The following is a 24059-nucleotide window of genomic DNA, read 5'->3' as shown; positions in this document are numbered from 1 at the left end:
ATCTTACATTAATAATTTTATACATACACAAACATTTCTCTGTTAATCCTATAAAAACATTTGTTATGAAACATTTCATCCATATCCTATTAAAACATTTATTTGAAGGACGGCGATTACAATATCGTAGGATGCATTAATGTTCCACAATTTAAACACTAACTAAAAAAGAGATTACAGCGTGTGATGTGAGAACTACAATTCCCATCATTACTCACAGTCATACGGAAGTGATTCGTTAGCATAAACGCACTTCCGCTACTTTGCCAGTTCCTTTCCTGTCTGCGGCCTCCGGCAAGATGACGGTACAAATCTCGAAGAAGCGAAAGGTGGGTACGATTATCATTTGAAATGTGTGTAATTAAAGCGCAGAAGTGCAAAATAACAGCGGCGACTGAATACTATGATACTTAACCATAACCTAAGATGCTCAGATGAGGGTTTAATGAGAATGTAGAGGTGGATTGATCCGGATGCTGTCGGCTCTGAATCTAATGAGGAACATGGCAGCGCTGAGCTCAGTCTAGGGTTATATTTTAACAGTTCAGATGTGTACAGTGCAACACAGATGTTACATTTAAGCACATTAATGTATATGTTTCCGGAAGCTGACGTTAGTATGACTGCTAGAAAGGACCTAGTAAAGTAACAGTTCCATGCATCACAAACTTAGCTTGTAATAGCAGGTTTGTCTTATTCTTCATTGACATTAATCATAGTATTCAACGCCTATGTTAATATGAGACTGTCATATTATTTCTACATCACAAGACATAATCATTTTGATGTTTCTCTCTCAGTTTGTGTCAGATGGCATCTTCAAAGCCGAGCTGAATGAGTTCCTGACCCGAGAGCTGGCCGAGGATGGCTACTCCGGTGTGGAGGTGCGTGTCACGCCAACAAGAACGGAAATCATCATCCTGGCCACCAGGTGTGAACTGTACACTCTCGTTTGAGTTTATATCCATGACGTTACACTACATGCTTAAAAAGTGCATTTGAATGCATTGACGTGGGTTTACTGAAGAGTAACCGCATTGACTTTAATGGAATGTAAGTGTAATGAGTTTAACGTAATGACCATTTGTTTCTTCAGGACCCAGAACGTTCTGGGAGAGAAAGGCCGGCGCATTCGTGAGCTTACGGCCGTCGTTCAGAAACGATTCGGGTTCCCTGAAGGCAGTGTGGAGGTGAGTTAAACATGGGTGTAAACGGGGTCCAAAAGTAGTCATTTTTCTGAAGTATTGTGTTGTTTTTATCGTAGCTGTACGCTGAGAAGGTCGCCACGCGCGGTCTCTGTGCCATCGCTCAGGCGGAGTCTCTGCGCTACAAGCTGCTCGGAGGACTGGCTGTCCGTAGGTGCGTAGTGAGTAGTGAGCGTTCACTTCCCAGCATGCACTGGGCTCCCGACTGAAACTCCCTTCAGTGATGATACGATGACGAGTCGGAACGGGGCCGGTTCTGTCTTTGAGGATTCTGGGTCAGGCTCGCGTTCTGTGCGTCTGACTTCAGGTCCTCAAAGCAGTGAGTCCTTTTTGTTTGAAGACATAGAGGCATTTGTCTGAGAAGGATGCATGATTTTATTTGGAGGCTAGATTATTTATAATTTCACTGTTCTGCGTGTTTATGGTCGTGTACCGTGTCTGTTGTCCTCAGGGCCTGCTACGGTGTTCTGCGCTTCATCATGGAGAGCGGGGCCAAGGGTTGTGAGGTGGTGGTTTCTGGTAAACTGAGAGGTCAGAGAGCCAAATCCATGAAGTTCGTGGACGGCCTGATGATCCACAGCGGAGACCCCGTTAACTACTACGTCGACACTGCTGTCCGCCACGTTTTGCTCCGACAGGGTGAGTGAGATTAAACCCACCGACGGTTCTCTGGAAACTGCCTTTGTGTCAGATCTTTGATCAGATCAGAGAAAAAAATAATAATTGGGATGAGTAAATAAAGTACTAGGAGTAGGAAAAATTAAATATCAGTATTTTCTACATTTTTAATTTTAGACATATTTATAATATTTAACTATGAATTTGTCATCTTTAGCACATTATTGCTTTTTAATGGGGGGAAGTGTTTAGAGAAACTGTTAAAATTACAAATGAGATTAATTGAGAATAGTGTATAATTTTTCAAATATTATTTTAGATGTATAAGTAACCTACTGTGGATTTGTGAATACAATTGTATTAGTGTAAAAAAAAAAAAAATAGATCATGTAAGTCAACAAGTAATAGAATGATGATTAGAATATAAAAAATATATAACTTACTAAACTAAATGATTTCCTAATTTTTTAGACTGATTTGCAATATTATTTTTAAGTGCAGGCTGGGCCTTCATACAAGAAACTCATACAGATTGGAAGTATCAGCATGCAAGTCATGTTACCAGGAGAAGCTTTATGACAGTTGTGATAAAAACTATTTATTTTATTGATATTACTTTGTTTATAAAGCAGTGTTTAATTGTAATGAAATTGCAACATTATGGGGGGGGGGAAATCTATAATATATACAATATAATGTTGCATTCAGTTACTTTGTATGTTTGTTTAGACTCCATGGCCCCACATTGCACAAAATGCAAAAGCCTTATGACTTTGCCAGTTGTATGGTATTTTCTGGATAAGAATTAAGGAGACATGTATATGTACACAACACATACATCATATATTTGTATATATTCAACCACAATTTCTACCTTTTGGAATGTTTTAGAGCTTGGTATGAGTAGAAAAATGTACATGGAGTTTACATTGCATGACTTCTAGGTTTGGAAGTAACAGACTCGCTTTATATTAAGTGGGCATAACTACTTTAATAATTTGGTGCAATGCACTTATTGTGTACATGTTTTACATTTTACTTATATTTTAAAAAATACATGCATGTTATTGCATCTATAATTAACCTACTCACAGCACCAAACCTGTTCCTATAACCTCTCCTGTATCCCACCTCAATAGCAGCAAAAGTGTTTTGCAATACAATATGAACATTAGTACTTTTATTTTTATGTAAAAGTGGGACCAATAACATTTTTAAAATTAAGTTTAATTGCAGTAAGAAATCTTGATTTTTAGTGTATTTTAATTATTATTATTATTATTTTTTGTCTTTTAATTTTGATTAGTTGAAGTCATCTTTTCTGTGTCCTAGTTGAGGACCACTGCTGTAGAGGTCATCAGCTGCGTTTAGATGAAAAAAGGAGGACCTTGCTCTACATTCACATGGAACACGATTTCAAATCAACATCTAAAAGATGAAAGCTCCTTATTTTTCCAATTCATACAAGAAACTATATATATATATATGCCTTTTTAATTAAAAAAATTTGTTGGCTTTGGCATCTAAAAGATGAAAGCTCCTTATTTTTCCCAGTGATTTTAATTAATATTGCAGTAGGACAGGAACATAGTTGAAACAGACTTTCAGATTGCACTGAGAGTTTGACTCAAATTAAAATCAAATCAGAAAGTCAGGGACTTAAATACTAGGACTTCAAGATGCAAACCTGTTGCTATATAAAATTTATAAGGTTTAGCATGGCACCTCAAATGTCTAACAAATTGAGTAATTGTTGGAAGTTTAACCTCAGAAGTGTATATCTCTTTCCTTCAGTGACGATATACTGAACCACAATTATATTGTTTCAGAAGAGTCTTAGTCAGTTTCTGGTTCTTCAGAGACGTGGTGTTTCTGAGGCGTTCGTCTGAGAAGCCTTTGAATGCATGCTTTCAAACGTATGGTGAAGCTCAGCTTTCTGGTCAATGTTTTGTACCGTCCTCCATGTTCCCTTCAGTGATGATACGATGACGAGTCGGATTGAGGCCCGTCTCTGAGGATTCTGGGTCAGGCTCACGTTCTGTGCGTCTGATTCAGTTCCTCAGAGTCACGTGTCCTCTTAGATTGAAGATGTAGAGGCATTTGTCTGAGAAGGGTTTTTTTTTCTTTCTTCTTGCTGACTAGATCTTGACTTGTCTAGTTTTGTAATGTGTCCTTGTGTGATTGTCTTCATACAGGTGTGCTTGGAATCAAGGTGAAAATCATGCTTCCCTGGGATCCCAGCGGCAAGATCGGCCCCAAGAAGCCCCTGCCTGACCACGTCAGCATCGTGGAGCCCAAAGATGAGGTCCTGCCCACCACCCCGGTGTCTGAGCAGAAGGGGGCCAAGCCCGAGGTCCCAGTCATGCCACAGGGAGCCCCAGTGCCAACCCCATAAAGAGGTAAGACCTAAAAACCCCAAACTGACCTCCGCGTTCCCTTCAGTGATGATACGATGACGAGTCGGATTGAGGCCCGTCTCTGAGGATTCTGGCTCAGGCTCACGTTCTGTGCGTCTGATTCAGTTCCTCAGAGATCACGTGTCCTCTTAGATTGAAGATGTAGAGGCATTTGTCTGAGAAGGGTTTTTCCTTGCTCACTAGTTTTTGTCTGTGATACTTTTTTTATTCTAACAAGATGTTTTTGTCTCTTTCAGGTTGACCGATCATTGATGGAAGGCCTATACTTTTCTGTATAAAAAAATAAAATGATAAATGGGGAACTGTTGTCTGTTTTCATTCTCTTCAAATGAGCCGTGTTTTAAAGACGTTATGATTAAGTCTAATATACCTGAAGATGTTAAAACAACTGTGAGCAACAGAATGCAGTTGGAAGTATCAGCATGCAAGTCATGTTACCAGGAGAAGCTTTATGACAGTTGTGATAAAAACTATTTATTTTATTGATATTACTTTGTTTATAAAGCAGTGTTTAATTGTAATGAAATTGCAACATTATGGGGGGGGGGGAAATCTATAATATATAAAATATAATGTTGCATTCAGTTACTTTGTATGTTTGTTTAGACTCCATGGCCTCCACATTGCACAAAATGCAAAAGCCTTATGACTTTGCCAGTTGTATGGTATTTTCTGGATAAGAATTAAGGAGACATGTATATGTACACACACATACATCATATATTTGTATATATTCAACCACAATTTCTACCTTTTGGAATGTTTTAGAGCTTGGTATGAGAAGAAAAATGTACATGGAGTTTACATTGCATGACTTCTAGGTTTGGAAGTAACAGACTCACTTTATATTAAGTGGCCTTAACTACTTAAATAATTTGGTGCAATGCACTTATACATTACACTTATAACATTTTAAAAAAATACAAAAAAAATAAATGCATCTACAATTACACTGCTGAAAACCTACTTACAGCACCAAACCTGTTCCTATAACCTCTCCTGTATCCCACCTCAATAGCAGCAAAAGTGTTTTGCAATACAATATGAACATTAGTACTTTTATTTTTATGTAAAAGTGGGACCAATAACATTTTTAAAATTAAGTTTAATTGCAGTAAGAAATCTTGATTTTTAGTGTATTTTAATTATTATTATTATTATTTTTTTTTGTCTTTTAATTTTGATTAGTTGAAGTCCTCTTTTCTGTGTCCTAGTTGAGGACCACTGCTGTAGAGGTCATCAGCTGCGTTTAGATGAAAAAAGGAGGACCTTGCTCTACATTCACATGGAACACGATTTCAAATCAATAATAGAATCCATTAAACAGCAAAAAAGCTCAATTCTTGAAATTTGTTTGCTATGTATCCAAAAAATGATTACATGCCGATATACCAGCAAAATTATTTTATTCTTTATATTCTTTAGAAGAAGATTGCTACAACATCTCCACCTGTAATCCTTTTATTTGGATACACAGCAAACCAAGAACTGAGCTTTTTTGCTCTTTGATGGATTCTATTTCGTTGAACATTACACTTGTTTCAGTTTAATGGCTATTAGTGAAAAGTGCTGAGTGATGAGAATCATGGTGCAAAAGGATTAGCATAGTTCTGTACATGATACAGTGGTACTACAATCTCCAAAACAAACACTTTAAACCACTATTTGTCAGTGGACTGTTGAATTAAAGTTTAAGAGCATATTTTCAGTGTTTTTAACAAATAGTTAATTCTTATTCATGAAGCTAGAAGAGAATGCAGTAGTGCCCTTCTGCCTTACCTGTGTGTGCGTGCGCGTGTGTGCGTGTGTGTGTCATGGGTGGATCTTATAAAGTTACACACACACACACACCTGATTCACAGCCTGAGCTGCTGCTACCTGAAGTTTCAGCTGAAGATCATGAGTTTACCCGACTATAAATCTCCTGGAAAACAGTCCTCAGCACCTGTGCAGTCGGTAAGACTTTAAACATCAACAGAAAGAAAGAGTTACATTTCATAATGGAATGTCACATTGTAGCATTTTCTTCGTGAATGTTCTATTTCATGTAACAGCTGTTCTGTGTTTCAGCTATTCGTTTGAATCGCCTGAGATGTATTTTTGTAAAATGAATATAATTCTTATAGACAGATTATAGTTATGTCTCTGTCATCGCGTGCTGTTAAAGATGTTCACAGCACCGCCTGTAAAGCAAATACACGCGCGTTGTTTTAACATCGAGTGCATGTACTTAGCACACGATACTTGTCCAGTAACAAGAAACTACTTACTTCCCAATAGTATTGTATGCTTAAGGAGGAAGCTGGTAAAAGATTAAACAATTACAGTATTTTGAAACCGAGATTAATAAAATGATTTAAAAAATTACTTCAAATACTCAATACTTCAAATACTCAAATACTGAGAATGCGGTATGTAACATTATTGGCAAGTTATGTCAATAAATCTGCTGCATTTCCTGAATTCTTTAACTCCAAAGTTGCCAATTTATATATATGTATATATTTTAGAGAGAACTAAATGCATGGCGTTATTATTTGTATTATTGTACTGCCATGCACTATTATGACATATATGTTTCTTTCTATGAAATGTGGACATTTATATATATATATATATATATATATATATATATATATATATATATATATATATATATATATATATATATATATATATATATATATGCACATTTGATTTTTGCTGATTTTTTTGTGTCTTTTTTCAAACTATTAATTATTAAGAGGTTTATTGAATTATGTCTTATTTTGTTGCTTAGCTTGATTCAGCAAAAGTTGCTCCAGTTCATGTTGGTCTTTAATTGTTCTTTACATCATTGCACCTTGGAGACCTTGGGTAGTCTGTTGTGTTGGTATCAGTATTGACGAAGAGTGGTCAGCATCTCTCAGGCTTTCAATCAACTATTCATATTAACTGTTAAAACCGACATGTTTTCTCTCTCCACAGAAATCCCAAGTTGTGCAGCTGAACATCGGAGGTCATGTCTTCAGCACCACTCTGGGAACCATCCGTAAGTTCCCGAACTCCACACTGGCAGACCTGTTTAACGGATCAACCAAACGGATGGACTCTGAGGGCCGTCACTTCGTAGACCGTGATGGGACTTATTTCAGGTACATCCTCGAGTACCTCAGAACGGAGAAACCTCCTACTGAACACCTGCAGGAGGTGCATAAGGAGGCGCTTTACTACGACATCAAACCTCTGGTCAAAGCCATCGAGGAGACGCCGCAGTTCTTCGGAGAGACGGTCGGGAGACAGCAGTTCTTGGCCCGTGTGCCGAATTACCGTGAAAACCTGGAGGTGATTGTGAGGGTGGCCAGAGCCGAGGCCATCGCCTCACGCCACTCCAACATAATCGTGTGTGTGGTGAGGACAGAAGATGATTTAGCCAGATACAACAACGCTATCGACAGTCTCGGCACCCCGAGAGAGTCCGTGGTGAGCTTCGGTCCGTGGAAAGCTCCCGCATCAGTGGAAGACCTGTTAGATTGCGTCAAAATGGACATAGAAGCCAGAGGATATAAAGTAAAGATCCAACCACACAGCATAGACAAAGGGTTTCTCTTCAAGAGCTACGACTTCTTCTATAAACTGATTTTCACTTGGTGGTGAAGAACTTCAGGCCCAAGCTCATAACCTGGAGACAGGGATTTAAAAAGTGAAGGAATGTTTATATATTAGCCTATATAATCAGTGTATCAAACAAATTCGACATCAACAGCTTCTGTCCTCTAGCAGACCCACCTATCGACAGCTGTCAGTCATGTGCAATGGTGTGCTTATCTCTCAGTATCTGTTAACCCCTTGTTTAATGTTGACTCTAGTTGAACAATCCTGGCCTTTGGCTTAAAATAGCTTCTGGACAAATGTGTCTTTATTAGGAATATTCTGGTTCGGGTTTTTTTTGTGGCATGCTTTGGATTGCAACAGAATATTATTTTGACTAAATTGTGTGTACAGAAATGCCCTTAACATAATTTAGGTAAATGCATAGTTTTAGTTTTAGATGCTGCGGCCTTTAATTAGCTTTTAGTTTAACTATAAACCCTTCATATCAGCTTTAGGTCTTAAGGAATGTTTTTGGCTTGTTAATTTGTCAACACGTGAGAATTGTAAAATTTTATGCATGCAACTGTTATGTATTTGGTTGATGCTTTTATCCAAAGCAACATGCATTGTTTTAAAGGTATACATTTTATCATGTTTTCCCAATGCATTATGTAAGAATGTGGAAACAGGTCCACTTCATATACCAACATTATAATCTCCCTAATTTGTGCTATGTGTAAATAATGTTTGTTTTCACTTTGTACAGCATGTGTTTATGATGCCAAGACACTTGATTAAGCCTTTGCTCATGTAGATCATTAACAGTGCAAAATAATATTAAGAAAGAGTGATGTGCCATTTCCAGCAGAATTGCTGTTGTAGTATCTTATTACTTCATATATGTTTAAAAAAACCAGGATTCCAAAAATTTTTTTGAATGTCAAAAATAAATTTAATTGATTATGTTATTGTCTAATATTTACTGATTGCTTTATGTGTTGCTTCTAATCCATTATTCTCTGTCGCATTATTATTAAAGCTGCTTATATTTTATGGTATATGCTATAATTCTTTAAAAATATATTGAAATCTTTAATCATCTCTTCATGTGCAGAGTCACTCAAACGAGTGAAGCTTAGAAAATAAAAAAATTATCTGTGGTGTAGTTATCTCATTAAAATCAGAATAGGTTGTTTCTAATATTATGACATTAAAATGTATTATGTACGTAGAAGGCACAGAATGCGTGATCTCTGAAGACTTCCGTCCATGAGGTGTCGCAGTTCTGACGCCGCTGAACAGCGCATGCGCGAAGAGGAGCAGACGCGCAGCCGTACACACAGCTATGGCAGCTCATCTGAAGAAACGAGTTTATGAGGAATTCTCTAAAGTTTCTCAGGTGAACAAATAAAACACGGTATATACTGATTATAAAATGTCATACTCGTGTGCTGGTCACAGAATATAATTATAGCATTATAATGATAATTTTAGAATAAAAGCAGATGTAGCATTAGTGTGTTTATTGCTTTACTATTCTTCTAATGACAAACAAACATTTATTCATTTATACATTTATGCTATTTGGATGTTATCTGCTTTATTTAAAGTCTTCTCAGTCAGAGGAAACTAGAAAAATGTATATTTTTATTTTTAAACGCACTCGTGTGTGCTCTTATTTTTATTTTCTTAGTGACGCTGTAACTTTTTTTTTATTGTAATGTTTTCGATTGCTTTTATTTTTGGAGACTGCAACAATAGCATCTCACTGCCAACACTTGATGCTGGTGTATTGATCTGCATTTGATAAGCAAACTCTCAGATTGTGTAATAATGAAAAATGAGTGATGAAAAGATGACAAAAATAAATAACAATAAATAAATAAATAAAAATAGTGTTTTAAGACTTTTGTGGTTGTGTCTGAGACATGTGTCACAAGATATCAGAAGTAGAATAGTCAGTGATGTCAGTATTTTCTCAGTGTTTATATCAGGGCCTGTTGATCATGTTGTTGTTTTTGTTGTTGTTTTGCAGCAGGTGACTCTTGAGGAGCTTCCAGCGAAAAAGCTTCGACTGACCAAACCCAGTAAATCAGCCGCTCTTCACATAGACCTGTGTAAAGCCACCAGCCCCACAGACGCTCTGCAGTACCTGCTGCGTTTCACACGGAGACCGGTGGAGGCGGAGAGCGTGGAGGGGGGTCGTGCACATACTGCTCAAGCGTTATTACAATGTATCGCAGCACTGCCTTCGTGGCTGATACCGATATTATTATTATTATTTTTTTTAATTAGTTTATTTGTCAGGGACAATGCAGCGCACATTATTACATACATAGTTATCATAGTCAGAGCCATAACAATATGTGGGTCAAAGATGAAAAAGGGTTTAAGCATAAAAAAAAAAGTGTAATACTGCTTTAAACTGTTGTAGTTTCCCCCCCCAAAAATGCAAAAAGTTTTCTGTTTTCATTAATTGCAATTTTGTTTTTGTTTTTCTGAGCAAAAAATAAATATCATACATTTTCCCCTGATTTATAGAAGACACCCAGTAAAAGATCATTCAGTGTAACAGTCTTGTCAGGCATATTAACAACAAAAATCAATTTATGACATAAGACTAAGACTAATTACTTTCACCCCAAATACTAATGAGTTGTAATTTTACATTTTTAACATCTGCCACTATCCTAGGTTTTGCCCATTTGTCAGTAAGAATTTTTTACTAATTTAAAACACAATAAAATTTAGTATGCTCCATTATTCTTTTAGACGTTTTAATATGTACACGTCAGAATAAGCATGTTGTTTGAATTTTTGCATAAATATTGTGTTACACGGAATGACAATGTAACATTACTTCAACCTAATTTTGACATTTTATTCTCTAAAAACATATTCGAAACCTTAAAAGTAGACATTTTACTTACATTTAATGTGCTTTCTATGGACACAAAATCACTTTTGTACATTTCTTTTGATAACGTCTTTGACCCATGTGTAGATGTGTTGCATAAAAGGTTTCTAGTCAATAGGCTAATTTGCAACCCCAGTCCCTGGTCAGACCTTTCTAAAGGATAATCCAAGCACCCAGTTGAAAAACATGTGCTTGTTTTTGTCACAAAAGGACAGAGTACGGCTGGAGCTAGATTATTTGTGCATTTAAAAGTCAGTTTAAGAAAAGAGAACTTAATAAAACTATCAAAATCTTATTAAGCACTCAGACAATTTAAAATGAAACACTTGCATATTCCATTAAATGTTTATGATGAAAGTAATATTATGTATTCACTTTAATAAATGTGTCCTATGTGTCTGACTCTACAGGAGTCAGATAACTCTGTCAGGCTGAAGATCGCTTCATTGTTGGGTTTATTATCCAAAACCCAGGGCTTTGCTCCAGACTGCGTAGTAGATGATGCTATTAACACTCTCAGCAGTGAAAGTAAGTCTTTGATTTAAAATTATAATGTTCTACTTAGGGCTGGGCAAAAAATCGAATGTGATTTTCATGCGCAGCTCTTCAGTAAAGACGCTCCTGTGATTAGTAGAATATCTCCAGCACGTGCGTTCAGATCAGGGTTGCCAGGTTTACACAACAAATCCTGCCCAATTGCTTCTCAAAACTAGTCCAAAACTAGCCCAATCACGTTTCCAGGAGGTTCCCCGATAAAAATTGCATCCCGGGGTTAAAATATATGTTTTTTGGCAGGGTTGCCTTTGTAAAATTCGCATTTTAGGGGCTAAATATCACATTATTGGTATTGGGGTCGCTTCAACCCGCGGACATGAAAAACAACCACAGACTTGGCAACACTGGTTCAGGTGGAGCGGCATTTACTACACAGAGCCGTAGTCCACCGACAAGCTACACAGAATCGAGAAAGAATCGCCTGCGATTTTAAAATCGATTGTGTGTAGATTGTCAGTGAATTACGGCTCTGTGTAGTAAATGCCAACCAGTGTTGCCAAGTCTGCGGTTGTTTTTCATGTCCGCGGTTTGAAGCAACCCCAATATCAATAACGTGATATTTAGCCCCTAAAATGTGAATATTACCAAGGCAACCCTGCCAAAAACATGTATTTTTATCGCACGGAACGAAACCCGATTGGACTCGTTTTGAGGAGCAATTGGGCAGGTTTTGTTTTGAAAACCTGGCAACCCTGATCCGTGCTGGAGATATACTACTAATCTGAGGAGATGCGCATGAGAATCACATTCGATTTTTTGAACAGCCCTAATTCTACTAGAAAGTAATGTGACTCTTAATATATCATTTAAGCAATTGTTTTATTTAATGTCATACCTCAACAATAATAATGGCCCCGGATAGTTCACAAAAGTGTCTTTTATATAGATAATCAAAAATATGAACAACTCATTAATAAAAAAAAAAATTATTACTAAAATGTATTGTTTTTTTATGTTAGAGCTAGTGAGAATCTGAACTACTCACCATTTAGGTCAGCAGAAAAAATTCCTTACTACTGTCAAGCCCTGAATAATTAAATCAATGCAGATTAGTTTGGGTTAACTGTGTGTAGAAATTGGATTTTTCTAAGAATTCTGGCTGTGTTTTAGAGTCTCATCAGGTTCTGGCTCAGCTTCTGGACACTCTACTGATCATCGGCACTCAGCTCCCAGACAAGATCGCTGTCATTCAGAGACTTATAGATGTGGCTTGCAAGGTGATTGCAATAAATAAGAAGATATCTTCCATTCCTTTAACTCTGAAATCATACTTTTAGCAGTAGCAATGGTTAATACTGATTTATTCAGCTTTTTAGCAGTTTTAAATCATTCTGAATCAGGAATATTATTACAGTTGTATAAATATTTCATGTCATGTTTCCTCAGCATCTCTCAAGCACTTATTTCGGAGTGAGGAATAAGTGTCTGCAGCTGCTGGGCTGTCTGGGGACGGTTGATAAACCTCTCAGTAAAGAGACTGATGCAGGACCCGGAGCACAAACGTCTCCTGTACGGGACGCACAGAGTGTGATCAGTGACTACTTCCAGGACCAGGATCCTCGCGTCCGCACCGCCGCCATCAAAGCCACGGTGCATGAGCTCTGTAGAACAACACCATGTTAAAAAATGCTTTAAATGTGGCTTTTATTTACTTGCATTTCTTTAAATGACTTCAGTGTGTTTTTCTCTCTCCGATCAGCTGCAGCTACATGAAAGAGGGATGAAAATTCAACAGACTATTTATAACCAGGTCAATATCAGGAATAATAATCTTACACTACCGTTCAGAAGTTTTGGGTTGGTATGATTTTTTTGTTTTTGAAAGCTGCTTAGCAAGGCTGCATTCATTTGTTGAAAAGTACAGTAAAAATATTAGATATTATTATTTTTAATAACTGTTTTGTATGTGAATGTATTGTAAAATGTAATTTATTTCTGTGATGCGCAGCTGAATTTTCAGCATCATTACTCCAGTCTTAAGTATCACATGATCTTCAGAAATCATTCTAATATTCTGATTTGCTGCTCAAGAAACATTTCTGATTATTATCAATGTTGAAAACAGTTGTGCTGCTTCATTGTTTGTGGAAACCATTTTTTCAGGATTATTTGATGAATAGAAAGTTCAAAAGAACAGCATTAATTTGAAATCGAGAACATAAAAGTCTTTACTGTTACTCTTAAACAATTAAATGCATCCTTTCTGTGTGGATCCAAACCTTACCAAACTTCTTGAATGGTAATACATATATATTTTTTATTTTTCATTCCACTGAGCATGAGATTACAAAAGAAATAACTAACATATGAATGTCTGATCCCCTGGACAGGCCTGTAAGCTCTTGAGTGATGATTATGAGCAGGTTCGTTCGGCAGCAGTGCAGATGGTTTGGTTTCTGAGCCAGCTTTATCCTGAGAGGTACTTACTTTGTGTTTTGTTATATGTGCCCATCCAGTCTTCAAGTGTAGGTGATGCTGACTGCAGCCATTGTGTACTCACTGCTTTCTTGAAGTCTCTTAACATGGATTGAACATTAATGAAACTTTATGCATTAACAGTATTGTTCCCATCCCTTCCTCCAATGAGGAGATCCGACTGGTGGACGACTCCTTCGGGAAGATCTGTCACAGATGATGGCTCATGGTTAGTCAGAGTGCAAGCTGCGAAACTGCTGGTGAGTGTTGGGTGTGTTTGTAGCATGACCACATGATTCATTTCTGATTGACTCACCGCTCACTTTTCCATCCAACCGTTTCGCTCTCTCAGGGCTCGATGCATCAAGTCAGCCCTCATTTTCTGGAGCAGACTTTAGACAAGAAGCTGATGTCCGATCTCGGTATTTGTACAAAACAAATGATGAAAAACATGCAAGAAACGCAAATGCTTTTTAAAACATAATTCTCATTCTGTCTCAGAGGAAACGTACTGCTCATGAACGAGCGAAGGAACTGTACGCTTCTGGAGAGTTCTCATCTGGACGGCGATGGGCCGATGATGCTCCTAAAGAGAGGGTCGACACCTCAGGTGTAAATCTCATCGACTCTGGAGCCTGTGGGGCTTTTGTTCACGGCTTGGAGGATGAGATGTACGGTATGTATTTCAAAACACTATCATTATTTATCTTTGAGGACTCTTTAGCACTTTGTTATTCATGTGGTATCACTTTTTACAGAGGTGCGTATCGCTGCAGTGGAGGCGCTATGTTCCCTCGCCCAGTCCTCAACCAGCTTTGCTGAAAAGTGTCTTGACTTCCTGGTGGACATGTTTAATGATGAAATCGAGGAGGTGCGGCTGCAGTCCATCCACGTGTTGCGGCAGATCTTTTCTCACATCACGCTCAGAGAAGACCAGCTGGACACTGTCCTCGCAGTACTGGAGGTGGGCCACTGAGCACAATGCAAGCATGACTGCTGCACAGTTAGTCAAAATGCAACAAAATTGCAGTATGGCTTAATGGGGTTATTAAATCACAAAAACTGCAATTTGATAATTCTATTAATTAAACAAATATATATTCGCTGTGTGTTGCATAGCACTGAAACCTTTTGCTCTCTGCAGTTTTCTGCATTTGAAAATGTATAAATTGTTAATATTATAAACATATAAATATTAGTAGCCTATAGTAATTCTACAGTTACATTTATTTTATAATAAAACATCACAATGGTAATATTTCTTAATTTGCTAAATGATAACAACAACAATAATCCTAACAGTAAAAGCATCATCAACAACAACAGTGACAGAAATAATTGTTATTATTTATTATCATTGTTGTTGTTGTTATTATATGAATAATATATTTATTTATTTTTGATAGTTTTTTGTTTTACAGTGAAATATCACAATAGTAATATTTTATTTCTTGGTAATGTTTTTATATAGTAATAATAACAATAATCCTAATAATTATTATTATTATTATATAGTCATATTTAAATATAATCAAAAGGATTTTTTTTTTGGCTACAAATAAGCAAGGCAAACCAAGCACATTAATTTTTTTAAATCACAATGTTTTCAGAAAAATTGCAATTAGACATTTCCCCAAATCATTCAGCCATAATATCAGAGCAGTTAATTGGCCATTGATTGCAGGACTCATCGCGGGACATTTGCGAGGCCCTGCATGAGCTGCTCTGCTTCACTAATGTGTCCACTAAAGACTGCATCCAGCTGGCCCTCGTGGAGCTACTGAAGAACCTCACCAAGTACCCGACCGACCGCAACTCAGTCTGGAAGTGAGTTCCAGTGGCTGTTCCTGTCCGTTCTTCTCTGTCATCCAGCCCCATTCTCAGTATTATATATTTTGCTCCTCTTGCACTCCAGATGTTTGAAGTTCCTCGGTGCTCGACACCCGACCCTTGTGCTGCCGATTGTCCCTGAGCTGCTGAGCACACATCCGTATTTCGACACCCCAGAACCAGACATGGACGACCCTGCCTGTATCCTGCACATCTGACATGATAACATGCTAATGCATGTGACTTTTTACATAGCATTTGTGAGCCTGGAGCACAAAAGAAATCATAAGTAGCACGGGTATATTTGTAGCAATAGCCAACAATTCATTGCATGGGTTGAAATTATCGATTTTTTTTTTATGCCAAAAATCATTAGGATATTAAGTAAAGGTAATGTTCCATTAAGTTATTTTGTAAATGTCCTACCATAAATATATCAAAACTTAATTTTTGATTAGTAATATGCATTGCTAAAGTCTTCATTTGGACAACTTTAAAGGCGATTTTCTCAATATTTAGATTTTTTGGCACCCTCAGATTCCAGATTTTCAAATAGTTGTATCTCAGCCAAATATTGTCCGATCATAACAAACATGCATCATTGGAAAGCTTATTATTTCAGCTTTCAGATGATGTATAAATCTCAATTTCGAAAAATTTACCCTTAAGACTGGTTTTGTGGTCCAGGGTCTCATTTAAGTTTTAGACTTTTGTGTAGAGTGACTGAATAATCCAACATAAGCAGTTTGCTTTGAATACTGAATGGCAGAAATGACACTGATCTTAATATTCAGGCTGAAATGCATTTCCAAACATCTGATTTTATGTTTATTTGCTGCTGGATAATTTCTGTTTCCTGTCTATTGAGCTGTAGATATTCTGTTCAAATGCTTGTTTTCCTGACCTGGATTTGTTCAGACATCGCTGTTTTAGTTCTGGTCTTCAACGCAGCCAAATCCTGTCCCACCATGCCAGCACTGTTCTCGGATCACACGTTTCGGCACTACGCCTACCTGCGTGACAGCTTGTCCCAAATGGTACCACACCTCCGAGTGAGAAACCTGCTTGCATACCTCATATCCAGCCTTTCACTTTTATTTAAGGATAAAGAACTCTCTCCACATCTCCAAATCTTCTTCTAACAAATTCATGCTTTATTCAGCAGTGAAATTGATGAAAAGTGACAGTAAAGACATTGATCAAGTTAAAGGAATCCTGAGAAATTTAGCACGGTTTTTACAGCTGCGCTGTTTTCAACATTGATAATAATCAGAAATGTTTCTTGAGCATCAAATCAGCATATTAGAATGATTTCTGAAGATCATGTGACACTGAAGACTGGAGGAAGGATGCTGAAAATTCAGCTTTGAATCACAGGAATAAATTAGATTCTAAAATATATTCAAATATAAAACAGTTCTTTTAAATTGTAAAAATATTACTACTTTTTTTTGTATTTTGATAAAATTATTGCAGCCTTGGTGAGCAGAAGTGACTTCTTTTAAAAACATTAAAAAAATCATACTGACCCTCTTTTTGAATGGTGGTGTATGCTATCATTTCTTTAAATTCTGTTTGATCAGTTTAATTCTCTTCCTTATCTTCGGTGTTCGTCTCAGTTGCCGGGCAGAAAGCAGACTGCTGGTTCAGGTCTGGAGGCGTCCGGCGTGGGTTCAGGCAGCCTGGAGTCGGCACAGAACTTCCTTCAGGACAGTCTCGTTCGGGTCAGCGCCCTTCAGAACCTGGAAACACCTGGTGCTCAGGATCTGCTGGAGTTTACCATCAGGTTCGAACCTCTAATGCACTACAACTATATTAAGTTAAGGTCTTTAATAAAGTGTTTGTTTGATTTGTGGCACGTACAGAGATCTGCAGCGGTTGGGGGAGCTGCAGACGGAGTTGGCCGGATCTGCAGATTTCTGTGCCACATACCTGCACTGCCAGCTGCTGCTTGCCAAAGTGAATTCAGATATAATACACTGCTAGTACTTCATTAGCACAACTCCTGTTTTCTAAAGAAAATGTAAAACCTAGTCATTATTATTGTTACTGAATATAATTACATACATTACCATTCAAAAGTTGGGAGTTAGAAGGATATATATTTTTTTATTCAACAAGAATGAATTAAATTGTTACCGTAAAATCATTTATGATGGTACAAATGATTTCTAATTCAAATAAAAGAACGTTCTATATTTATCAAAGAATTCTGAAAAAATGCATCACAAAAATATGAAGCAGCACAGTTGTTTTCTACATTGATAATAACAAGAAATGTTTCTTGAGCAGCAGATCAGAAGATTAGAATGATTTCTGAAAGATCATGTGACACTGAAGACTGGAGTAATGATGCTGAAAATACAGCTTTGCATCAGAAGAATAAATTACATTTTAAAATGTATTAAAATAGAAAGCAGTCATTTTAAATTATAATATCTTCTCCCAATATTAATTTTTTTTCTTCTGTATTTTTATAAAATAAATGCAACCTAGATGAGCATAAGAGACTTAAAACATAAAAAAAGAAAATCCGACCACAAACCTTTGTATGCTTTTGTAAACCCTTGTAACTGTATTGATTAAAATAAGGCATATTATCCATAATTTTTCTTTTTTTCTTTTAAACCCAGGCACTTCAAGAGAAGTTATGGACCATGGCTGTGCCGCTTTGTCTTAAACAGAACGCCAAAGTTTCAACAGCCGCTCGACAGGTCTGTCCTACCGAAATGAATTTGAACCTGAGGCCTTCCCACCAAACGTTACCCAAAAATCCTTTGTAATGTGTGACAGATCCTGGATGAGACCTATAAGCTGGAGTTCTTGTACAGCGGTCTGGAGACGCAGCAGATCGCCACTATTCACAACATCCGGCTGCAGGCGAAAGCGTTACAGCTCATCCTGACGGCCCGATCCAAACCAGGGTCAGCACTGACCAATACACTTCTATGATGCAAGAAAATCTCAAAACTGATCATCTTTCTTCTTCCAAATTACAGGGTTGACCGTGTACTTGGTGTTTGTGAGAAGTTCCTGCAGGAAGTGGAGTCATTTCAGAGGTAAAAACAGTCAAAGATGATGTGTAAAACATGCATAAGATCTCAATCTAAACGCTGTTGTGTATGAACAATCATTGAATGTTCTTGTCTTTCCATTCTCAGACTCTTCATGACAGAGTTGCCCCGTTTTCAGGACAGTTTTGTGGAGAAACTCCTGGAGTTGTTGCCCAGCCTGACGTCCGTCAAGCCTCTAGATCTGGTTAAAATCCTTCAGACCACACTGCGGCAAAGCAGGTTCATCCATCTCAAACTACCCGAGCAGGTTTGTGGGTTCTGACACGCGAACAGCTTCAGGAGGTTCTAGATTGATTGTTTCCAAATGTTTGTTCCAAATATCTCTTTTTCTGTTTATTTCGGTTTGTCAGATCCACAGAGCGTCGGCGACAATTATCGAGCCTACGGGAGAATCAGACAACCCTTTGAAATTCACCTCTGGTCTGGTGGTGGCGTTAGACATCGATGCTACTCTTGAACACGTACAAGATCCACAGACAACAGTCAGAGTGCAGGTCAGAGGCTTTAACCTCATTTCTTTTCAGTTAAATTAAAAAAAACCTAAGAAAAAGGACTTTCTAACCATTTGTAGACATGTTTCCCCATCCAGTCCAGTCAATTCCTGACTGATGCATTTAAATCCCAACCTATGCATGCTTAGGTCATAGATCTGATTCCCATTGAGTGAATGAAATGATAAAACTTTTACCTGAATGCATTCACTTTGGATAAAAGCATCTGCCAGTTGCATAAATGTTAGTAATCCTTCATTAGGGCCCTATTGTATCTGCTTTGTTTATTCTTTTTCTTCTTCTTCTTCTTCTCCAAAATGAATCGCATTTTTGAGGGCCTAAACATGCTCGAAAAGTCATGAAACTTTGCACACGCGTCAGACCTGGTGAAAATGGTTAATTTTGCATCATTTGTCATTTGCATGCCTTGTTGAAAATTGTGTTTTGTGCAAAAAATGAGCCATTTTAAATTGGCTTTAAATCTGTTTAATAAAATCTTTGTACAGTTGATGCACATTATTCATTTTTTCTTCGTCGTCAAACAGGTGCTGTATCCAGATGGACAGTCTCACATAATCCACCCCAAACCTGGAGATTTCAGGACCCCAGGACCTGGACGCGTGCGACTGATCACGCAGGTTTATCTCTCTCATTCTGCCTGGACAGGTATGTGTCCTTTCTGACATGTGCACTTCAAGACATCAGTTGTATATTTTTGGTTGCGGATTATTATGCAGTAGCTATTCTTTGTATTTTGTCCTTGAGTAAATAATGTTGCAAACACCATGACAAATCCTTCTCTGCTGGCAGCGAACAGCATGAACCCTTCACAGTTCCACAGATATAAATAGAACAGCATCCAGTCCAACAAGGCATGAGTTATTTTATATCTGTGAGTGTCTGTGTGACCAGCAGAATACCGAGGCTGAATACATTTCTGCCTCGGAGAAAATCAAAATCGATGTTTTTTTAAATACATTTTCCTGTCCTTATGGAACTTTCTCACATTTCCAGGGTTTTCAGAAGCGCAAGGCATCATAGTTGTGCAATATAGTGGTGAACAGAAACTACAGCAAATATAGTTTTTGCATTTCCATTTGGTGAAAGAAAAAAATCCACAATAGCATTTCTATGACTTTACAAAAAGAGGAAAAGGTCAGAAAAGAGAAAGCAGATGTTGTTACAGAAACACTTTCTATAATTTAATGCCAGTGTAAGAAAACACAAAGTATAGTATTATAAATGTATATTATAAAAAAAAAGGAAAATATAAAGCACTTTTACGATGTTAATAATTGTGTAAATTATTAAAAAACATTCTGTGAGAACGGTCCATTTTGCAGAACTCATCAGTGCTCGTTATTCAAAAGAAAAAAAAATGTATAATCTAATTATTAATTATTTTCATTTTCACTAAATAGTCTGTTTTTGCATGGAAATTACAAATTTAGGATTATGCTGACTAACAAATTGCAGAAAGACATCACTAAAAAGTTTTTCATATACTATACTAACCAAAATACCTTGAAGTAGCATGTAAAAACTTTAGTACTTTAGTACATTTTTATAAGAGAACAATCACAGCATAAAATAGAATGTAATCTAAAGTGCGTCACACATTTTTGTGTTTTTATTTTTTTATTACGTTTAACTAAAATCATAAAAAAAACATTTGGTTACTTGAAAGTAAATAAACTCTACAGAAATAAAATAAAATGTAAAAAAAAAAAAAAAAAAAAAAATTTGACTTATTTTATTTCAGCTGGTTTCCAATGTAACATTTTTCATTTTTATTTAGTTTAACTTCATGTACTAAAATAATAAACTAAATAAAAATGAGTAAAAAATTATATAGACATAAAAAAGAGACAAAAATGCAAAAACTTTAACTAAAAAAAAAAAGAAAAAAAAAAAAAAAAAAAAAAAAAACTGAAAATATCAAACTAAAAATATTATTGAAAACTATAATAATATCTCAGTGATACTAAAACAGCACTGGTGTTTTTCCTTTAATAAGCCTCTCATGCTCCTGGCCTACAGCTCCAGCCCTACAGCTCCAGCAGCAGTAAACAGTCTGCCTCTAAACCTGCGTGGAACGAGAGCATGGGCGGCCTGCCCACCAGCGAGAGCTGCATCGAGAGCACAATCCACCTCAGCAAACCCGTCAAAGTCTTCATCATGCCCAAACCAGCTCGCCGCTGACCCGAGCAATCCAGGCAGTATATATGTGAAATTAACAGCCCACACAAAATCACGTGTTTTCACAATTAGGTTTTATCTGAAATAAATGTGTTTTGTTCATTTGTATCACTGGTGTGTGTGATAATGGGGTATTTTCACAGCCTACATTCAAAGAATAATCAAATTATAATGCAAATAACATTTTCACCAAAGGAAAAACAATCCTCCAGTAGTTTAGAGTGCATCAACTAAGAAAACAATGTTCATTTGTAATGTAAGGCACTTTAAACAATCGATTTAATGAATTAGCTGGTTATGTTGATGATGTGATTAGCAGGTGGAGTGGAAGACCCCGCCGACTTTAGCTCCCTGTCCCACCAGAGCATTATATTCTTTAACGGCCTGCTCGGTCTGAAACACCCTGATATCAACACCCTGCTTCTTCACGTAATCTAGGGTGGATGGAGGCACCTGAAACATAAAAAAAAAAAGATTAGTTTATTTAAAGTAATATTTGATGAAAATGTTCATCAGATCAGATTTGGAGAAATATAGCATTGCATCAGTGTCTCACCAACGGATGCTCTGTAGTGAATGGGTGCCGTCAGAATGAGAGTCCAAACAGCTGATAAAAACATCACAATAATACACAAGCAATCCACACCACTCCAGTCCATCAGTTAAAATCTCGAGAAACCAAAAGCTATGTGCATGTAAGAAAGAAATGTATCATTAAGATGTTTTAACTTTTAACTGTTGCTTCTGGCTAAAATATGAGTTCATAATCCATAATAAACCTTCCTCCATTGAAAAACTCATCTTGTCTGAATCAGGAGAGAAATATGTGGATTAAACACTGTTTACTAGTGAAAACAGTTGGTAGCAAATACATCAGTGGATTTGAGAGGACAAAAAGGGTGGACTTTTTCACTGGAGGACGTGTTATTATGGATTATGGACTCATATTTTACCTAGAAGTGACGGTTTGAAGTTAGAAACATCTTGAGGGATTTGTTTCTTTCAAATGCGTAGCTTTTCTCTACTAAAGATGTGAACTGATGGACTGGAGTGGTGTGTGTGATGTTTTTATCAGCTGTTTGGACTCTCATTCTGACGGCACCCATTCATTCATTTGCAGGCAAGTCAAGTAATGCTACATTCATCCAAATCTGTTCTGATGAAGAAACAAACTCATCTACATCTTCGATGGCCTGAGGGTGAGTAAATGTTCAGCGATTATTCATTTTTTGGGTGAACTGTTCCTTTAAGGATTGCAATATTCAGATGATGGACAGTGCTGCTGATCAGCAAATCCACACTGTCACCTGTAGAGCTTCACTCATCCCTCTTCCAATGACCAGCGTCTGCACTCCTGTCCTCAGGACCTCTTCCAGGTCGGCCGGCTGGACGCCTGGATAATGCTGGCAGGAGCACAGATGCACTTCAGACACAACTCTAATAAATAATATTTTTGTTCTTTACTATTATTCTAAAATGTAATAAAACAATAAGTAGATGCATCTTGCTACTATGCACTGAGAAATCAAAGAATGTAAATTATATTAGGCATTGCTGTAATGTAAAGGGCTCAAGTGCATTGCAGTGTTTAGGACAATATTAAATTCTAAGAAGATAATGTCATAATTTGAGGATGGTTTTACAGTGGGATCTGGTGTTCATCTTACATCTGTGCCGGTTTCACGCCAGTCCCAGGCTCGGCTGCCACCAGGCCACACTTTACAGTCTTTGTAGGATGCGGAGCAACCTTTGACCTTCATGTGGCCCCAGGATAAAGAAGCAATTTCTGGAGAAGACATGATCAGCTTTCCTGTGAGAGAGTGGAAGACAAGTCACATGCAGTACCATGCTATTTTTAAAGATCCTTGGGAGTGCCATGTAAATACAATATTACATGAATATTTTAAAACTTCAGTTTTATGGTATTACTATTTGGCACCATTACTTTGTTGTAAGTGATGCAACTTTAAAAAAAATATATATATATTTTATTAATCTAAAATGCAATTTAGAAACGATTAGCCCAGCTTCGAAGTATTAGTACATGCATACAACAAAACCTGCATTATCTGCTTCAAATTAGGTTTTTATTAATGCAAAAAATTATATTCGTAACAAAAACCACTTTATAATTCATGCACTATACACGTATTTCATCTATTTTATATAATCTTGCCTCTGCCTGCAACTCAATCTTGCTTGTGTTGTGTTTCTCTTCGTGTGACGATAGGACACGCCCACCACGCACGTCACGGGACAGCGTCAAATCAGCATGCGCTTCAGCACTTCACGTTGATTGGCTGCCGATCAGTGACGTACAAAACGGCATGTTACTCATCTTCTAAACTGACTTTTTATATATAACATATTAAGTATTATTATATATCATATCGTAAACGTCATATCAGAAGCACTGTCACTGAATAAATGAAATATGTAAGAATATTGTATTACACGGTTATAATTAATTAATTAATTAATAGAATGTTTTATTGTTGTCATTAAAAATATTATCTATATTTGCACTTATGTATTTATCACTTTAATTATTCATCCGGTAATGAATAAACACGCGATATGTTTATAGTAGAAACACGTCTGTGGAAATAAGTGTGACATGTTACTATATTGTGTTGCAATCAAAGTAAAAAAAAAAAAAAAAAAAAAAACGTTTTTTTTTTAATTTAAATATAATGTATTTATTTATTTAACTATTCACCCACGAATACACACGAATAAACGACGCTTTTTCTATTATAAAAGAG

At 36.9% G+C, this 24059-nt stretch overlaps 4 protein-coding genes and 3 non-coding genes across 7 annotated transcripts; 6 read left to right on the top strand and 1 right to left on the bottom strand.

Moving 5' to 3' along the window:
• Nucleotides 1-190: 190 nt before the first annotated feature.
• Nucleotides 191-4542, top strand: rps3 (ribosomal protein S3). The gene is made up of 7 exons (XM_042744640.1): nucleotides 191-329; nucleotides 801-931; nucleotides 1097-1190; nucleotides 1265-1359; nucleotides 1657-1844; nucleotides 4019-4222; nucleotides 4477-4542. Exons 1-6 carry the CDS (start codon nucleotides 300-302, stop codon nucleotides 4216-4218), a joined length of 738 nt encoding a protein of 245 aa, XP_042600574.1. The 5' UTR covers nucleotides 191-299; the 3' UTR covers nucleotides 4219-4222; nucleotides 4477-4542.
• On the top strand, nucleotides 1421-1570 carry LOC122140493. The gene has a single exon (XR_006157172.1). It is a non-coding gene; the product is annotated as a small nucleolar RNA SNORD15 (small nucleolar RNA).
• Nucleotides 3793-3936, top strand: LOC122140494. The gene has a single exon (XR_006157173.1). It is a non-coding gene; the product is annotated as a small nucleolar RNA SNORD15 (small nucleolar RNA).
• On the top strand, nucleotides 4260-4404 carry LOC122140495. Its single transcript, XR_006157174.1, has one exon. It is a non-coding gene; the product is annotated as a small nucleolar RNA SNORD15 (small nucleolar RNA).
• A 1540-nt stretch (nucleotides 4543-6082) lies between the features above and the next one.
• LOC109063323 (BTB/POZ domain-containing protein KCTD14-like) lies at nucleotides 6083-8767 on the top strand. The gene is made up of 2 exons (XM_019080401.2): nucleotides 6083-6196; nucleotides 7208-8767. The coding sequence occupies exons 1-2, from the start codon at nucleotides 6140-6142 to the stop codon at nucleotides 7874-7876; spliced, it is 726 nt and encodes a 241-aa protein (XP_018935946.2). The 5' UTR covers nucleotides 6083-6139; the 3' UTR covers nucleotides 7877-8767.
• A 334-nt stretch (nucleotides 8768-9101) lies between these two features.
• LOC109047609 (integrator complex subunit 4-like) lies at nucleotides 9102-21405 on the top strand. Its single transcript, XM_042743638.1, is given in 25 exon segments — nucleotides 9102-9212; nucleotides 9852-10010; nucleotides 10012-10047; nucleotides 11141-11258; nucleotides 12396-12502; nucleotides 12672-12875; nucleotides 12985-13035; nucleotides 13616-13704; nucleotides 13845-13913; nucleotides 13915-13960; nucleotides 14053-14123; nucleotides 14201-14376; nucleotides 14459-14664; nucleotides 15385-15527; nucleotides 15616-15731; nucleotides 16449-16582; nucleotides 17150-17316; nucleotides 17396-17489; nucleotides 18164-18244; nucleotides 18324-18454; nucleotides 18530-18589; nucleotides 18692-18851; nucleotides 18955-19098; nucleotides 19641-19781; nucleotides 21136-21405. Coding segments are annotated over 25 exon segments (2919 nt in total). The 5' UTR covers nucleotides 9102-9158; the 3' UTR covers nucleotides 21298-21405.
• On the bottom strand, nucleotides 21389-23619 carry aamdc (adipogenesis associated, Mth938 domain containing). The gene is made up of 4 exons (XM_019080410.2): nucleotides 23471-23619; nucleotides 22962-23104; nucleotides 22602-22697; nucleotides 21389-21747 (listed from the first exon to the last, which is right to left on the bottom strand). The coding sequence occupies exons 2-4, from the start codon at nucleotides 23091-23093 to the stop codon at nucleotides 21607-21609; spliced, it is 369 nt and encodes a 122-aa protein (XP_018935955.1). The 5' UTR covers nucleotides 23094-23104; nucleotides 23471-23619; the 3' UTR covers nucleotides 21389-21606.
• Between the last annotated feature and the right edge of the window lie 440 nt (nucleotides 23620-24059).

Source organism: Cyprinus carpio, chromosome B18, assembly GCF_018340385.1.
Source record: "Cyprinus carpio isolate SPL01 chromosome B18, ASM1834038v1, whole genome shotgun sequence".
Taxonomy (NCBI): Eukaryota; Metazoa; Chordata; class Actinopteri; order Cypriniformes; family Cyprinidae; genus Cyprinus; species Cyprinus carpio.
Note: the sequence above shows the minus strand (reverse complement) of the source record. Positions and strands in the feature narration are given on the sequence as shown.

Excerpts from the sequence above, each read along its gene's own strand:
- rps3 (XM_042744640.1), top strand. The coding sequence starts at position 300 with ATGACGGTACAAATCTCGAAGAAGCGAAAG. Across the intron at positions 1,360-1,656 it reads GGAGGACTGGCTGTCCGTAG|GGCCTGCTACGGTGTTCTGC; the intron begins GTGCGTAGTGAG and ends TGTTGTCCTCAG. Across the intron at positions 1,845-4,018 it reads CCACGTTTTGCTCCGACAGG|GTGTGCTTGGAATCAAGGTG; the intron begins GTGAGTGAGATT and ends GTCTTCATACAG.
- LOC109063323 (XM_019080401.2), top strand. The coding sequence starts at position 6,140 with ATGAGTTTACCCGACTATAAATCTCCTGGAAAACAGTCCTCAGCACCT. Across the intron at positions 6,197-7,207 it reads CCTCAGCACCTGTGCAGTCG|AAATCCCAAGTTGTGCAGCT; the intron begins GTAAGACTTTAA and ends CTCTCTCCACAG.
- aamdc (XM_019080410.2), bottom strand. The coding sequence starts at position 23,093 with ATGTCTTCTCCAGAAATTGCTTCTTTATCCTGGGGCCACATGAAGGTC. Across the intron at positions 22,698-22,961 it reads GGCGTGAAACCGGCACAGAT|CATTATCCAGGCGTCCAGCC; the intron begins GTAAGATGAACA and ends TGCTCCTGCCAG. Across the intron at positions 21,748-22,601 it reads GGATGAGTGAAGCTCTACAG|GTGCCTCCATCCACCCTAGA; the intron begins GTGACAGTGTGG and ends TTTATGTTTCAG.